The sequence below is a fragment of the Hipposideros armiger genome, unplaced genomic scaffold (genome assembly GCF_001890085.2).
Source record: "Hipposideros armiger isolate ML-2016 unplaced genomic scaffold, ASM189008v1 scaffold_35, whole genome shotgun sequence".
In the NCBI taxonomy this organism is placed as follows: domain Eukaryota; kingdom Metazoa; phylum Chordata; class Mammalia; order Chiroptera; family Hipposideridae; genus Hipposideros; species Hipposideros armiger.
The window spans coordinates 2,343,016-2,358,958 of NW_017731385.1; the positions used below are offsets into that span (position 1 = coordinate 2,343,016).

General features: G+C 50.0%; 1 protein-coding gene across 3 annotated transcripts; it reads left to right on the plus strand.

Moving 5' to 3' along the window:
* The first annotated feature begins 588 nt into the window (after positions 1-588).
* Positions 589-13,756, plus strand: NR2F2 (nuclear receptor subfamily 2 group F member 2). Of its 3 annotated transcripts, none has more exons than XM_019637860.1 (3): positions 589-1,287; positions 9,011-9,538; positions 12,297-13,756. In XM_019637860.1, the coding sequence occupies exons 1-3, from the start codon at positions 1,245-1,247 to the stop codon at positions 12,569-12,571; spliced, it is 846 nt and encodes a 281-aa protein (XP_019493405.1). In that variant the 5' UTR covers positions 589-1,244; the 3' UTR covers positions 12,572-13,756. The 3 variants fall into 3 exon arrangements, with proteins under 3 accessions (XP_019493405.1, XP_019493404.1, XP_019493406.1); XM_019637859.1 differs by lacking the exon at positions 589-1,287 and adding an exon at positions 6,257-7,441; XM_019637861.1 differs by lacking the exon at positions 589-1,287 and adding an exon at positions 7,945-8,769.
* Positions 13,757-15,943: the final 2,187 nt, after the last annotated feature.

A 15,943-nucleotide genomic window follows, 5' to 3' on the forward strand; every position in this document is an offset into this window, starting at 1 on the left:
TCATTAGCCAGTAAACATGTAATTAACATTCAGCACTGTGTTTAACTTAATTCCTGGTTAAGACAAGGACAAGAAGCAGCCAAGAGCTCTGGTTCCATTTGTCAAGTCTGACATACATCTTACCATAACAGTTTCCTAAAATAAAAGATCCGTGTTTTCCCCATTATTCTTCTCTTAAAACAAAACAAAAAAAATCCATTAGTTAAAACTGTATTAAACTGCGGAGAGGCAGCATACTTTATTCTCATTTTCTCTAGTTACTGTATTCCTGCTTCCTTTATTCATTTTGGGGGGGTGGAAGAAGGGAGGGGTGAATTAAGCATCCATTATCTGAAGACAAGAAATGGGGAACCCCTCCCCCAAAAGAAATAGGTTTCCTCTTCAGGAAAGTTCTAGAATGGGGACTGGGGAAGGGGGGGCACGAATCTGCAGGGGAGATGGGAAAAAAATCACTTGGGGGAACTTGAGTTAAAAGTAGAAAATGAGGATTCCAACGGATTCCTAGGGAAAAACGTTGCCCTCCTATTTCAAGTTCTATCTTTGATCCAGGGTGAGGGGAGCCTGTCCGCCAGTCTGCGAGGCTGCTGTTTTTTCCCCCTCCTCTCCCACCTCTGTTTTTTTCCAACTTGCTTTAGGATTAGCCTCCATCCCTCTCGACCCCAAACAGTGGAATTTGGCTGTGCCTCGGGTCGTCTTGCCTTGCAATATCGCCTAGAGTTGTTGGCAGTTTTCTGCTGAGGCTGAGCCGTTTGCTCCAGCCTCCGACTAAACTCATTAAGTTGGGAGATTTTTTTCAATTGGACGGGTGTTTTTAAAGTCTCGTCTTTCCAGCCCCAAACAAGGTGTAACAACGCACTGTTCCTTGTAAGGAATGAGATGAGAGACAAGGATCACTCCAGACATCTCCTACCTACGGTTTGGGGGTTTTTTTCTTAAAGGCGAGGCTTGCATTCCTCAGCAGCTATGTACAAGCTCCCTGAAACCTCCTCTCTCTAAAGTTAGCGTGCAGGGTTTTCCAAGGCTGAGAGCGCCTGATACATGGGGACTACTTCCTTGAGGTGGAAGAGCTCTCCTCTCGTTCCCTGCTGGCTAGTGCCTACTTTTTATCAGTTTGCACAATCGCTTAGATAAACACCGAGGAAGAGAGTCTCTTTAATTATCAAAGACACATCTTTTCAGGGGTCCAACAAAGCGCTTATTTCACCCGCCAAACTAAAGGAGAGTTATTCCAGTTTAGAAGGAAGATGCAAGCGATTTGGGACCTTGAACAAGGCAAATATGGTTTTGGTATGTTTACTTACAGTATTTTTTTTCTTTCTTTCTCTCTCTCTCTTTCTCCTTTCTCACTTTCCTCCTTGTGCTGTGTGGGGTTGGGGATGACTTGGGGTTTTTCAAAAAACCGGATTGCTATCGTGTATGAAATGCCTAGGACTGTGGTTTAAGGGGTTCGTGGAAGGGGGGACAGTCAATTCAATGCATTGCCATATTTTATTACATGTGTGTGAAAGGAGAGGTGGTGGAGGGGGGGAGAGTGGGAAAATACAATTGCAAAGCTGCCAAAATATGATTAAACCAAAGGGTAAACACTGCGGTGCCTCCCCTCTCCTCGTCCTGTCTGCTCAAACTCCTTGCCTCCGATAGAGCAAATTGCAAGCCAGTCCTATAAGCGTGTTTTTCCAAGCAATAGACGACTCGGTTTTCTAGCCAAGGAGCTGCTAGGCTCGCATTAACTATCAGAATTTACTGTTCGATCTGCCGCTGAGCTGCGTTTTGCAACCTTGTGCAACTGACAGCCAACCAGGCGGGGAGGGAGGCAAGCTGTGCCCGGCGCCCTCGGCCGCGGCTCGGGGAGGCGAGCGCTCGGTTAAGCTAGGAGAATCGCAACGAGAAGGGTACTCACCATCGGGCGGGGTGATGGAGCTGGCGTGCGGATTTCAGGCAAACGTTTACCTTTTGGCTGTCTATTGCAACCGCGTCGGGCTGACTTTAAGAAGCAATTCTGGGCTCTGTCCAGAACGTTCAAGGAACGGTTCCTCATTTTTAAAAAGCCAGCGAGAGAGACGGCAGAGACAGAGAAAGAAAAAGAGAGGAGGGGTGAGGGGGACGCACATAAACCCAGTTCAGGGAAAGAAAAAAAAAAAGGAAAAAAAAAAAAACATCATCACCTCTCCGCCAGTGACTCGGGAAATGCAAGAGGTGGCGAGATCCAGGTCCGGTCCAACCAAGCCAGAGCCAATTAATTCTCAATCCTGGAGAATTACTCAGATTAAAATGTACAGAAGTTTCATTCTCCTATGCCTACGTGAGCCTCAAGTCGTTTCCCTTTAAGAGCTCCTTTTCTTTTAAAGTTGAATTTTAGGCAGCGAGGACTCTTACACTAGGGGGCAGACAGATACTGTACTTGCTCCAATCTTCAGCAATTTTTTTCCCTCCCAGCATATGCTCTGATTTTAGCACTGTAAATTTTTCAGAGGACCCAACTCTGACAGCCCCTGGTGATTTTCAAAGTACCACAAGCCAGTGGTTAAAAATTGCATTGACTTGGAAGTTCAGCGGCACACAATGGCAGCCCCTTTTCCTATTCATGGGGCTCCAGTGTGGTGGAAGAGAAAAACACACACACGGGCTAGATTGAGGGAAAGGAGGAATTGAATGAATCCTGGTGGACAGAGCTGGTTTGAAGTCAAACTCTGCGTTTGCTGGGGTCTGTGTTCATATCGTGATTTAATCTGTGGAGAATTGCAGCCGTCAGGTGACTTTCTGTAAAAAATAATAATAATAATAATAATAATATATGTATATATCATATTCCTGGGTGGATTTTCTTTTTATTCCCAGAGTAAGACAAATGTTCTTCCAACTTTCTCCAGCCAAATTAAAGCTTGCCATTCTTCTCATTAAAATAAATTTACATCTGCAATAAAAGATTGGGTTGGGTTTGGTTTTTTTTTAACAGTACAATATATTGATATTTATTGTTTAGCCTTAGAACTGTTCAAGGGAAATGGCATCTCTATAAAAAGACATTTTAAAATATTTCCCTTTCTCTTTTCAGTCTGCAGCCCTCCTTCTATGCAGTAAAATTAACTACAAATATATATATATAATATAGTTATATATATATATATAGTTATATATATATATATATACCCTCTATATAGAGGGTATATATATATATATATGTGTGTGTGTGTGTGTGTGTGTGTGTGTGTGTGTGTGTGTGTGTGGTTTTTAAATAGCACCTGAATAACTATGAATGAGTCCTAACATACAGAGTGAAACACCTCTGACTTCTGTCGTGTGCCTAGCCGGCTCCAGTTGTGTTGAAGATGGCTGGGAAATTCTTCGTTTTCAATCTGAGCCCATCAGAAGGGACTTCAAATACCAAAGGTCTCTAAGTGGACTGGGAAAGCTCTTGCTCCTTGAAATGTTCCCACTCTATGTTTGTAAAAGGTGATCTTGCCATGGAAGTGTCTGTACAACAGGCGAGATAAAGGTTTCCCTATAACTAATTATTCTCTCTTCTGTTAAATTGAGGTAGAAATGCCCATCAGATTCCCAACCCCACCACATTTCTTCTGCTGAGTTTGCCCCCTCATCTACTGACATTTGTAAAATTAGTGAATTTCTCGAATTATGGAGGTTGAAAGGGAGAGAAGAGGGGGGGAAAAAACCCTTCCTTGAAATAATTTATTTTCCATCCTTCTTGTTCTCTTTAGGAGAAAGTTATACTGCGTCTCTAATCAACCAGAAATTCTCAGCCTGGCTTCGCTCTGTGGCAATCTCATTACTGTCCAGGCTTATGATAGCTCGGTGTCCACTATAGGGTGTGTTTTTTTTTTACAACCTTCAAATAATTGTAACACCTGCAGCTTTCGTGAAACCTGTGATTTCAGAGGAGACAGGGTGAAAGCTAAGGTTTCAGCAATGAAGCGGAAAGAGGATTTTTCCTGCCCTAAAATCTAGCCCCTATCTGCCTACATCCCCTCAGTCCCTACCTTTGTTTTCTGCCTTTGTATTCTAAGAGGTATTGGTTGCAAAATGTAATCTACACATGACAATTTTACGTAGCATTTATTTTCTCTTAAAAACCCGTCATCTCGATTTTTGAACTAGCAAGGATGCTTTCCTCTGGTCATTAATTGCTGTTTCTGTGTGTTCATGTTTTCTGCAGGTCACCATGTCTTTTGTAAAATATTGTAATTGTTCTTGGTTGGCTTACCAGTTTACAATTGTTTTCTTGGTACAAAATCTGTGTGACGAAGTCACAATTTTCTTCCGTGAATATGGAATAATCATAATCCACTAACTCATCCTAATCAAACAGAAAGTTCACTGTATTGGAACACAGTGCCTTCTGGGGTGCAATTCTAGATGTTTGCTGTTTAAAACCTAATTCCCTAGAATTCAGAGACACGACCTTCCAGATGATTCTAGCCCATTGAGCAGAATGGCAGAGGCTATGAAGTTGGTCTTATTGCAGTGGCTGTCTAGAGGTAGAATATGGCTGGTGTGAGGTTCTTGTGAGCTATACTGGTATTATTCCCAATTTAGGGCAGGATCTCTGGGTGTGTTATAATGGCCGTATGAATACTTTAAAGAAACTTGAGGAGCAATAAAGTCCGTGCTCAACTGTTCTATGACCTAGAAACATGGTGGCTGGAGTCTTTGTCTGTGTACATTGACGAATGTGCGTCTGATACATGTGTTCAGAGGGTCTGCCCGGGGAGCCTGGGAGGCTGCCTCTCCTTGTCCATCAGTGGGCAGAGCGGTCTTCTCCCCTCTCCCCCCGATTGGCTGTGTGGCAGGACGTTGGCTTGAGAGTCCGCCAAAACCAACGAAAGAGGCTAAAGTTGAGGAAAATTGATTGTAATTGCGTCATGACAATGAGATGAAGTCTACTTCTGCTTCTCAGCATCCGAGATGCTTTATTTGAGCAATTAAAATGTCAGGCCACATACCTGTGAAATGTTAACCCTACAAGGAAAAGACAGACTCAGAATGGCTCTTTTCCTCTTAAAAAAAAAAAAGTCACTAAGCCAAGCAAGTGACCAGAGTTGATTGAGAAAAGGGTCTACCATCACCCGGATTTGGCCAAATCCTTCGTTTGGAAAAAGCCTGCAAGCCCGGTTCGCGGCACCTTCCCACCCCCTCGCACTACCCCTCTGCAAAGAAACCAGGGAAGTTTTCTCTTTCTCTGGCATCGTGGGCACACAGATGCGCCGGGAGTCCCGGGTGGTGCGCGAGCGGCGGATTTCGTGGCATCGCCAAGTTGCGAGAGGCGAAGTCCCCGATTCCATCCAAAGCCTCTCGCGGAGCCTTTAAGAGGCGTTGTGTGTGCGCGCCGCGCTCCTCTTCGCGCTGGGGCGGAAACCTCGAGTGCGGGGTGCGGGGTGCCGAGAGCGCGGGGGCCGCGCGCCCGGGGCTGGCCCGAGCCCATCCCCCGCTCGGGGGCGGCTGGAGCGCAACCGCCCCCTCTTCGTCCCCCTGTGCCCCCCGCGCGCCCCGCGCCGCGGCCGCGACGCCGCTAGCGCTAGGACCGAGCTGAGCCCGCGGCCGCCATGGCGGGGCCGCCGCGCTCCGGCCAATGACGGCGAGGGGGCGGCGCGCGCGCGCCTGGCCAGGCCAACCCCGGCTGCTGCCTTATAAGGCGCGCCGTCGCCATGGCAACGTGCGCTAAGTTGCAGCAGTCGTGTCAAAGTTCACTATATAGAGAGCTCAGTGAGCTGATCGCGGAGAAGCCACTTCTGCCAGCCCCGGCGCCTATAAATCGCATTCCCTCCCGCGCCCCCCTTTTTAGCATATTTGATCACTTTGATTCTCTGTTCTTTTCTCTCCGCGGTGTGTGTGTGCGTGCGCGCGTGTGTGTTTTCTCCTCCTCCTCCTCCTCTCCCCGAGTTGCCTCCTTTCTCTGGGTGCCGTGCTGCCTTTTTCCCCCTCTTTCATTCTTTCTCTCCGTCTTTTTCTCCCCGCTCTGCGCACGAAGGATGTGCTTCTAGGTGGTGATCTGCCCTCCTCTCTCTCTTTTATCATTTCTCCCGCGCCGCCGGCGAGTTGACTCTTTCCCTATGTGTGTGAGGCGGCGGCGGCAGCAGCAGCAGCAGCGGCTCCGGCGGCGGCAGCAGCGGCAGCAGCGGCTTCAGCGGCGGCGGCGGCGCTAGACCCGGCGGCTCCGGGCCCGACCCGGCGGCTTCGGCGGCGGCTCCGGCGGCTCCGGCGGCCCGCAGGGAGCGGCGAGCGGCCTCCATCCGGCGCAGGCGGGGGCCCAGCGCCAGGACGACGCCGCGCAGCGCCCGACGCGGACCACTTTGATGCTGATTCCCCCGGACCCGGGCAGCGCTCCGGCCACTCCGCGGGCCGCCGGCCTCCGCCCCGGCCTGCCCGGCCCTCCGGGCGCGCCCGCGACCGGCGCCTCCGCTCTGCTAGTCCTCCCGATTGCGATGGCTTTCCTGAATGGCTGACTGTGGGCTGCTCTGGACTTGGCCCCCGGACAGTCGCCTGTCCGCCTCTTCCTCCTCCTGCTCCGACTCTCCGGCACCGCAGCTCTGAGAGCGACAGCGTGAGCGAGAGAGGGAGGGAGCGAGTGAGAGCGAGCGAGGTCTTCGGAGAGATTTTTTTTTTTTTTGCCTCCTACTTCTGTCTTGAAGCCAGACAATCGACTTGCAGCTCTCCCTCCCCTCCCTCTCTCTCCACGTTCTGCTCCCACTCGCTCTCCCCTGGCCCCTTCCCCTCCCCTCCCGGCGGAAAGCCCCCCGAAACCAAGCAAGCTGAGCCGAGGGACACAAACAAAACAAACACACCGGGCCAGACAAGCCATCGACAAAACTTTGCAAAAGCAGAAACAAAAAAGGAAAAACTAACCAACCTCAACCAACCAGCCCCCCCCTCCGAGCCCCCTGGGCGCCCTCCCGCGCCCTCCCGCACCCGCGCGCACACAAAAGGCGGCGCGCCGGAGCCCGCGACCCGGGAGCAGGAAGTCCGGACGCGGCCCCCATAGATATGGCAATGGTAGTCAGCACGTGGCGCGACCCCCAGGACGAGGTGCCCGGCTCGCAGGGCAGCCAGGCCTCGCAGGCGCCGCCCGTGCCCGGCCCGCCGCCCGGCGCCCCGCACACGCCACAGACGCCGGGCCAAGGGGGCCCGGCCAGCACTCCGGCCCAGACGGCGGCCGGCGGCCAGGGCGGCCCTGGCGGCCCGGGTGGCGACAAGCAGCAACAGCAGCAGCACATCGAGTGTGTGGTGTGCGGGGACAAGTCGAGCGGCAAGCACTACGGCCAGTTCACGTGCGAGGGCTGCAAGAGCTTCTTCAAGCGCAGCGTGCGGAGGAACCTGAGCTACACGTGCCGCGCCAACCGGAACTGTCCCATCGACCAGCACCACCGCAACCAGTGCCAGTACTGCCGCCTCAAAAAGTGCCTCAAAGTGGGCATGAGACGGGAAGGTATCGGCCTCTCATTTCTCCCCCTCCTCGCCTGGGGTCCCGGGGCCCTGGGTGCGTGTGGCTAGCCTGCTCTGGGTAAGGACACTGGAGCCCCCAAGCTCTTCTCTTCCACTGCAGCTCAAAGGGGTTTTATACTAGAAGCAAGTTCTGCACTGGAACCCAGACCCCCCAGATCCGCATGCTTTGGCCGACTGATCTCCTCCACTCTCTCTTTGGGCCGTTTTCCTGATCTTTGCGTGGACTGCGAGTTCATTCGAGTTCGCCTTTCTGCAAGGGACGGGGTGGTGGTTGCTGCTGTTGTTGTTTTAAAGCCTGGTTTACTTCTCTCACTCCTCTCAGTTTCTCTCTCCCTCTCCTGGTTTTTCCTGCATGTTCAACATATGTCCCTCCTCCCCACCCCTCTCCCCAGCCCCCACCCTCTCAAAAAAAAAAAAACAACCTGAGATTGTACTTTTGTACAGGAGGTTCAAATTACAAATGGCAATTTTATGCACTTCGCCGTATTAACGCTGCCGCCCGGGCAGCGCTCATGTGACCCTCCGTGGATTAACATTCTGCTAAAAAAAAAAATCCTCTATTTTCTTTTTTCCTTTCACTTTTGAAAGGAGGAGAGCGCGATAGGGAGCAGGGGAAGGGTGGGCGAGGGCCCTCGGCGGCTGCTTTCGCTCTGCGCGAGTTGGGTCTTTGTGATAGAAAATTCGCCGAGCGCCGCGAGCCGGGCTCGGCCAATGGCGCGCTGGACTCCGGGCGCGGGCTCCGGGTTGGGGCGAGCGATCTCCGGGGTTTCTTTGTGTTTCTGGGAGAGCGGATCTCCCGGTCCCGCGTCAGATAACAGCCCCGGCCCGAGCCTCGCCGGCTCTCCCCGGCCCTGCCGGGCCCTACGCGGGCCGCGCCGGCTGCTTGCTCCCCGCCTCTCCCCGGCTTCCTCTCGCTGCGGCCGGCCTTTCTCCGCCCTCTCCCTCCGTCTCCCTTTCTCCGAGCACACTGATTACGCTGCCGCCAGACCTCGGCTCTCTGCTCGTCTCTCGCCGGGAGTCCCCGCCGGACTGGGGCTGGGACTGCGGGCTTTGGGGGAGAGTCGTTCCGGGGCGGCCACAGGCCGTCTGGGGTGAACCCTTGTGTCTTTTGCAAAAGCGTCTCTCCCTCCCCCCTCCCCAGACTCGCCCCTCCCGCTCCCTCTCCTCCAATCAATAAGAAATATCAGCTGTTTAACAGTAAAGAAGAAAGATGCCCCCAGAATGCTACATCCCACCCACCGTGCCGGGGACCCCGAGGCAAAGTGGCCAATTCTGGGTCCTCGGCGACCCAGCCCCGAGCGGGCCTCGGAGGCAAGTGTGCCGCTGTGGCTGCCAGAGCTGGCCTGGGTGGTGGTTGGAGAAGAGTGCTGCCGGGCTACCGAGGACTTCCAGAGCTGTGGCCCTGACATGCTCGTTGGAGGGGCAAGCCGGCCTGACCTTCCTAGGCGCAGGGTCTGGGTCCGGTGGGGGTCGGGCTGGGGCAGGCCCTGCCTGGGGCGCTGGGGACCACGGCTGGTCACTAACCTCGGACTGTCTCCTTTCCTCCCTACAGCCGTACAGAGAGGCAGGATGCCGCCCACCCAGCCGACCCACGGGCAGTTTGCGCTGACCAACGGGGACCCCCTCAACTGCCACTCGTACCTGTCCGGATATATTTCTCTGTTGCTGCGCGCCGAGCCCTACCCCACGTCGCGCTTCGGCAGCCAGTGCATGCAGCCCAACAACATCATGGGCATCGAGAACATTTGCGAACTGGCCGCGCGGATGCTCTTCAGCGCCGTCGAGTGGGCCCGCAACATCCCCTTCTTCCCCGACCTGCAGATCACCGACCAGGTGGCCCTGCTTCGCCTCACCTGGAGCGAGCTGTTCGTGCTGAACGCAGCGCAGTGCTCCATGCCCCTCCACGTCGCCCCGCTCCTGGCCGCCGCCGGCCTACACGCCTCGCCCATGTCCGCCGACCGGGTGGTCGCCTTTATGGACCACATACGGATCTTCCAAGAGCAGGTGGAGAAGCTCAAGGCGCTGCACGTTGACTCCGCTGAGTACAGCTGCCTCAAGGCCATAGTCCTGTTCACCTCAGGTAGGAAGGAGCCCTGCCATCTCCCGCCCAGGGGCTGCTAGCCCGGAGTTAGGGCCCAGGCAACTTGGGGGAGTCCCCAGAGCCAGCCCAGGCTCCTCAGTGAGAGGCCAAACTGTTGAGTGCAACTTGGAGTGAGAACTTTGCATAGCTGCTGGGCCCCACCAGGCCTGTCCCAGGACAGGAGAGGAAGGCTGGGCTGCAGGAAGGATGCTTCAGACACAGACTCTCAAAATGGGCCAAGGGGAAGCCTCGCAGGCCTGTCCGCCTCCTGCCAGGCTGGGAGGCGTCCCCCTGCTAACCTCCCTTAGCCCGGGCCCTCTGGGCCTGCTGAGCCTGTGGAATCTTCTCTGCCCCCTGGTTCTGTCTGCCACCCTGGCCGAGCCTCTGGGAGATGCACTGGGCCAGTCGCGGCATCACCGTACAGGGGAAAAGTTTGCCCGTTAAGTCAGTAGGAGTTGGGGCCCCAGGCACATCCAACCTGAAGACACCAGTTTTCCAAATCCTATTGTTAAGACAATGCAAACTGCTAGGAAGGGGCAAAAGGAAGACAGGGGCATCATCCCTCCTCAGCATGTCTGCAAGGGGGTGAAGTCTTTGGCCTCTTGCTCCCCCTACCCAGGCAAACACTTAAGGCAATTTTCAAACAACCCAAAGTGTCTGCCAACTTGGGTTGCACATGAATGTTGCTGGAGATATAAAACCATCATTGTCTGCATTATGAAATCTAATTAGTTTGCATGTAGTTTAACCTGTGTGGGTAATAGATCTAATATTAATTAACTCTTGAGACCAAATGATTTTTGAAGGTGTTTGGCTTTTCACTCTGGGCCACACCTGAGCCTTTTGGCTGCCTCCAGGCTGTGTTCAGCCTAGCCCAGGTGGGTGGAAATCACCCACCACCACCACCACCACCACCACCACCACCACCTTCTTGTTCTAAATTGTCAGCTGATCCCTTTGTCACAGCTGAGAGGGGAAAGGGGTTCCAAATTCAGCATTTACAACCATTTAGCTGTTGGTGGGGCTTGCAACCTAGTCACCCACTGGTTGTTGTTTTTTAAAATTTTTCCAGCTTGAAATCAGGACACTAGGAGAGCTTTGTAGTTCATGTGGCAGACAAAAAATCCACAGTCTCTTTCTTATTGTTCGAAGGAAATCTAGGGACCCAAGTCATTCGCTGAATCTATTGCAGGTTCTGAGCCCTTAACCCACTGTCTTTTCTACACCGCTGCCTTGTCCATAAAACCCCCACCCAGCCACCCCAAAGTCTGCCTTAAGAAGTCCTTAGGTAATCAATTAAAGGGCACTGTCTGGAGCTTGCAGAGGCTTGAATCTGGATTATTTTTCTCGGGGGACCTGTCATAACTAGAACGCTTGCCTGATGCAGATGTACAAGCAGGAGAGTCCCCTATCCCACAGCCACCTTCAGCCCCACAACCACACACCCAGCCCACATTCTCAGACGATGGGGGTGGCTGTTCATTTCTTGATATCATTGTTAGCTCTTAGCCTTACCCTTGGTCTTTCAAGGAAAGAGATGGCTAGTACTGTCATAACAGTTTAATTTATTACTATTTGCAAAATGTAGAGGCCTACATGGAGAATGCAAATCACCCCACAAAGAGATAAAGGTTCCTGTTATCTGATTGAGAGGCCGATGCAGAGGGAAGGAGTCGGATGCAAACAGCTCTTTTCATCCCTGACCACAGACTCCTAGGCAGTCTGTAGCTATGCGGAGATCCTATGTGTTCTGGTCCTTGGGGTGGAGGTGGTGGCGGCTGTTTTCCAAGACCTGTTTTAAGATTCACAGTATGCAAGCGCTAGTCCCAGTCTTGTCTGGGGAGCCCCAAAAGGTCAGCTCACGACCAGCACCATCTTCACTGAGAAGTGCCTCATTTCAAAGGCGCGCCTTGTATTTTCACGTATCCAAAAAAAGAAAAGTGTTTTCCTGAAGATAACAGGGAGGGGGATGCTTGGTGGAGGGACCTGGGTTTTAAAAAAATATGGGGAGGGGTGGCAAGGAGAAAGAGGGAGAGAGAAGAAAAGGGGGAAAAGAAACAGCTCAAATGAACAGAGAGATCACAGTTTGCATGGCTGCCCTTCAATAGGCTAAACTGACAAGATCAGTTTTAAAGGGCCACTTAAATCAGTTTCAAAGACTGGAGAAAAATGAGTCGCCCTCTTTGGGGAGAATCTAAGGCTGGGTCGTGGACGCCATTACCCGGGGCTGAGCCAGGTTGTTGCCCCCCCCTATATAATTATAAGCCTAACTATTATTTACAGAAGAGGAGGGGGAGGGGCCCTGGCAGTTTGGGTTTCATCTGTTTGTCTCTGTGTTTACTGACTTGGGCCAGATTTCACCCAATGCACTTTGCTTGGGCCTCCCAGTGACCAAGCCTGAGGACTGGGACAGTGAAAGCATGCAGTGCACTGAGCTGTGTTTTATTTTTAAGCAAATAGCCCAAGACCATCTCCTGCTCTCCCCGCCCCCACCCCCCAAGTTCTGAGTACATAGGCATTTGCTCCAACTCTGGTCGGGGCAGTTGGACAGAGCACTGTACACACACTTCATGTGACCCATTTCAAACCTCTTAATCTGATGACTAAATTCTTCTTTCTCTCTCCCTTTCTCTCTCTCTCTCTCTCTCTCTCTCTCTCTCTCTCTCTCTCTCTCTCTCTCTCTCTCTCTCTCTCTCTCTCTCTCTCTCTCTCTCTCTCTCTCTTTCTCTCTCTCTCTTTTTTTTAAACTTTCTTCCAGATGCCTGTGGTCTCTCTGATGTAGCCCATGTGGAAAGCTTGCAGGAAAAGTCCCAGTGTGCTTTGGAAGAATACGTTAGGAGCCAGTACCCCAACCAACCAACGCGATTCGGAAAGCTCTTGCTTCGCCTCCCTTCCCTCCGCACCGTCTCCTCCTCAGTCATAGAGCAATTGTTTTTCGTCCGTTTGGTAGGTAAAACCCCCATCGAAACCCTCATCCGGGATATGTTACTGTCCGGGAGCAGTTTTAACTGGCCGTATATGGCAATTCAATAAATAAATCAAAATAAGAAGGGGGAGTGAAACAGAGAGAAAGAAAAGGCAAAAGACTGGTTTGTTTGCTTAAATTCCTTCTGTAAGGAAGGATATAAAAGGATGTTACAAGTTTGCTAAAAGAAGAGAGGGGAAGAATTTAATGGACTGAATTTCAAAAAAAATTAAAAGACTGTCAAATGAACTTTTACAGAATGCATTAAAAAAAAACTCCTGTGTCGGTCAGAACAACTTGCTACTTATCATTTTTGTATAAAAAGGAAATTAGTCTTTTTTCTTTTTTTGGTAAAATTTTGAAAAATATTGCTAAAAGTGCATTTAAGGAGATTGGGAGAAAATTAGCAGAATGGAGAAAGTAAGTCTTTTTTTTTCCAAATTATTAATTGTCCTGTGTCTATGTACCTCTAGCTGTTCTTTTTTGTACTTTCCTGGTTCCAAACCAGTTTATTCTGTGGTTCTTTAATAAGTTTTGATATAATCTTGGCTTCTTAAAAACTGTGTATCCTTAAAATATATGTTCTGCAAGAATTAAAACTGAGTCCATGCAAATATCATAGGAAGACATAAAACTTTAAAAGGCAACTCAAAGATGATGGAAACGCACTTACAAGTGGTGACCAAAAAATTTAGGTGAAGTTGAGTGCTCTAATTAGAGAACTGGAGGAACCACATTACAACACTTAACTCCCCCTACCTGCCCCCCCAAAAGACGCCATGACAAACCTAGCTTTTTAAAAAATATTTTAAGAAAGAGAATGAACTGTGGAATTTATTGGCAGCCAAGGAATGTGTCCAAGACACATGCTGAGGTTTTGAATAAAAAGTGAACTTTTGTAATTTGAATTGGGTCCCGCTTAGTTCTTGAATTGTTATGAAAATCCTATATCTGTTTGTATATTTGCAAACCCTTTGTATTATAATTGTTGATATTTTCCCTTTTTAAAAAATACCATTGAAATCAGCATGACAAAATAACACTGTTGGCACTTATAGGTAATGTGATTGATTCAGTATCTTAGAGTTTACAGTTTGTGTTTTAAAAAAAACTGAAGGTTTTTTTTTTAAGTGCAACATTTCTGTATACTGTAAAAGTTATAATAACTGAACTGTTTGGTCGAGTCTTTGTGTGTTATATTCCAAGGAAAATTGAAAGTATTCAGAAATTAAAATATTATTTGATATCTGAAACCTGTTTGGCTGTCCCCACTCACTGTCTTTCTATGGAGAAGAGCCCCTGTGAGCTCTGTGAGCGGGGCTGGGAGGTCCATTTGTTTTTGATCCTCAGTCAGTTTGGTCAAAGGTGGACTAGAGTATTTGTCTGCTTAATTTGGGTGTGTGTGGGGGGGGAGCTGAAGTTAATGGTTTATCTATGGTTTAGGAAGTGCCATACTGATATAGTAAACCACCCCCATTCACCTAATCCTCTTTTTAATTAAAAATGGATTTTCCAGGAAAAAAAAAAGGCCCTTATATTTGTCACACTTAAGTGCCTGCTTAAGGAAAGTACTGTGAAAGTATTAGAAATCTTGAGATCAGTATCTATTTTATGATCAGAAAAAAGTGTTTTGTACATTTCTGACAGTTATGTAGAAGACGGTTCAAGCAAGCTCATCACGGTATTGTACATAGAGGGCAGTTGTTTGGAATGAGTTTCTCCTGAAGTAGGTGTGATTTTAAAAAATATTCTGTGGTTCTCATTTAGCGTGGTTGTTGAGAGATTTCACATTCAGTGATACAGCTTCCAGCTCTTGAAGGGTCTGTTTTTAATATACATATAACCCGCGCAGTTAGTCTGCATGTCCCCTCCCCCCTTTACGTCCACTCTATGAGAGCAAATAGGTCAAGAGAATCTTTTCCATTGGAGTTATGTACATAAAAACACAACGACATTTTGACATTTCAGATTGTGTAGATACAATCTGTACTGCTCTTGGGATCCTTTGTCCTTGGAAGCCAAATTCAGAAAAAGAAGAGAGAAAGAGAAAAAAGGAAGGAAACTTTACAGGGTAATGCTGACTTGGAAGTAGGAACTATTTTGTCTTGGAGTCTTTTATTCCCCCCCCCCCCACCTTTCTCTTTTCCTGGTTTGGAGAAAGCTCAGTTCGTGGGAGCTTGCAGTTTGGTTCCTATTGAGGCTTTCCGCCACCCTCCTCCCCATATTTCACTATGGTGTGTGGTTTAATTTTAGAAGGGGGTGGGCAGGGGAGGTGAAAGAAAGGGGGTCATTTTGTAAAGCGTTATTAAACTTTGATATGCAGTTCCAGTCCATACATGTAGACCAGGAAAATCTGTCTGATTTGTGCATTTGAGCAGACATCTCCATCTGACCCTCAGCTTCTTTCTGGAGACATATACATACACAAATATAAGTACGTTCTTACCACAGGATATTGCTGACCTTTAGATGGAGGTTTTGTAGGTGGTTTGTTTTCTCCTCTTGCAAGTGCTATCCATGTGAATGTGTGAAGTTTCTTTAATAAGTACAACACAGGCCCTCTCCCTTCTTTGTTTTGTGTTAGTTTATTGTAAACAGCCATTTGTTGTAAATTATTATTGGCATTAAATTATAATTTATGATTTTCAAAGCAAAAGACAGTCCCTGTTTTATTATGCTTTACGCATGTGTCCTAGACGTTGGGAATCTCACTCTAAGTTTCAGCAGTCAGCTTGGGGTCTGCGAGGGAGAAAAACAGGACCTCCAATTTTTCAAACGGTTAAAACAAAATCCCTTGTATATGTTTAGAGTGGCCGGAGGAGGATCTGTTTAGAGTCTTGAGCTTGGTTTAAGTTTATTGCATTTAAAGAAAGTTTTTCTTTTCACGCTGAGTTAGAACAAAAGATCTGTGCTGCGACTGAATTGGACAAAAGACGAGGGCTGGGACCCAGCGAGTGCGTTCTGTGTGAAATTGACGAGATCTTTAAAAAAAGCTGCTAAACATGGCGACTCTTTCCCTTTAAGTGTCTCTTTTTCCTTGCTGGGTTTTTTTTTTTTCCATCTGATCTGAGCTCGCTTTATTTCTTTTCCCAACCCCGCTCCCCCTCCTCCCCTTGGCGCTCGGGGGTGTGAGAGACCCCAGTTAGACGCGAAAGGCAACAATGGTCCGAGAGCGAGGGGGGCGACCGCCGCTCCTCGCCACTTTCACACAAACCTGGGGGGAGCCTGAGCGGGGGGGGGGGTCCGGCCGGCTCGCTCGGCGCGCGGTCGCCCTGCCTCGGCCTTCCACCGGGAGTTCTGCCTGCGCCGGGCCGCCAGGGGCCGGGGCGCAAAGTTAGCGGGCGACGTCCGGGGCTGGCTCCGCGGAGACGGCCGGGGCGGCATCCGGCGGCGGCGGGGACGGGGGCCCGGCGTTGGCAGCGCCCGCGGAGGGGTGCCTG

Coding starts and splice junctions, on each gene's coding strand:
- NR2F2 (XM_019637859.1), top strand. CDS start 7,000: ATGGCAATGGTAGTCAGCACGTGGCGCGACCCCCAGGACGAGGTGCCC. Junction 7,442..9,010: donor AGTGGGCATGAGACGGGAAG/GTATCGGCCTCT, acceptor TCCTCCCTACAG/CCGTACAGAGAGGCAGGATG. Junction 9,539..12,296: donor CATAGTCCTGTTCACCTCAG/GTAGGAAGGAGC, acceptor ACTTTCTTCCAG/ATGCCTGTGGTCTCTCTGAT.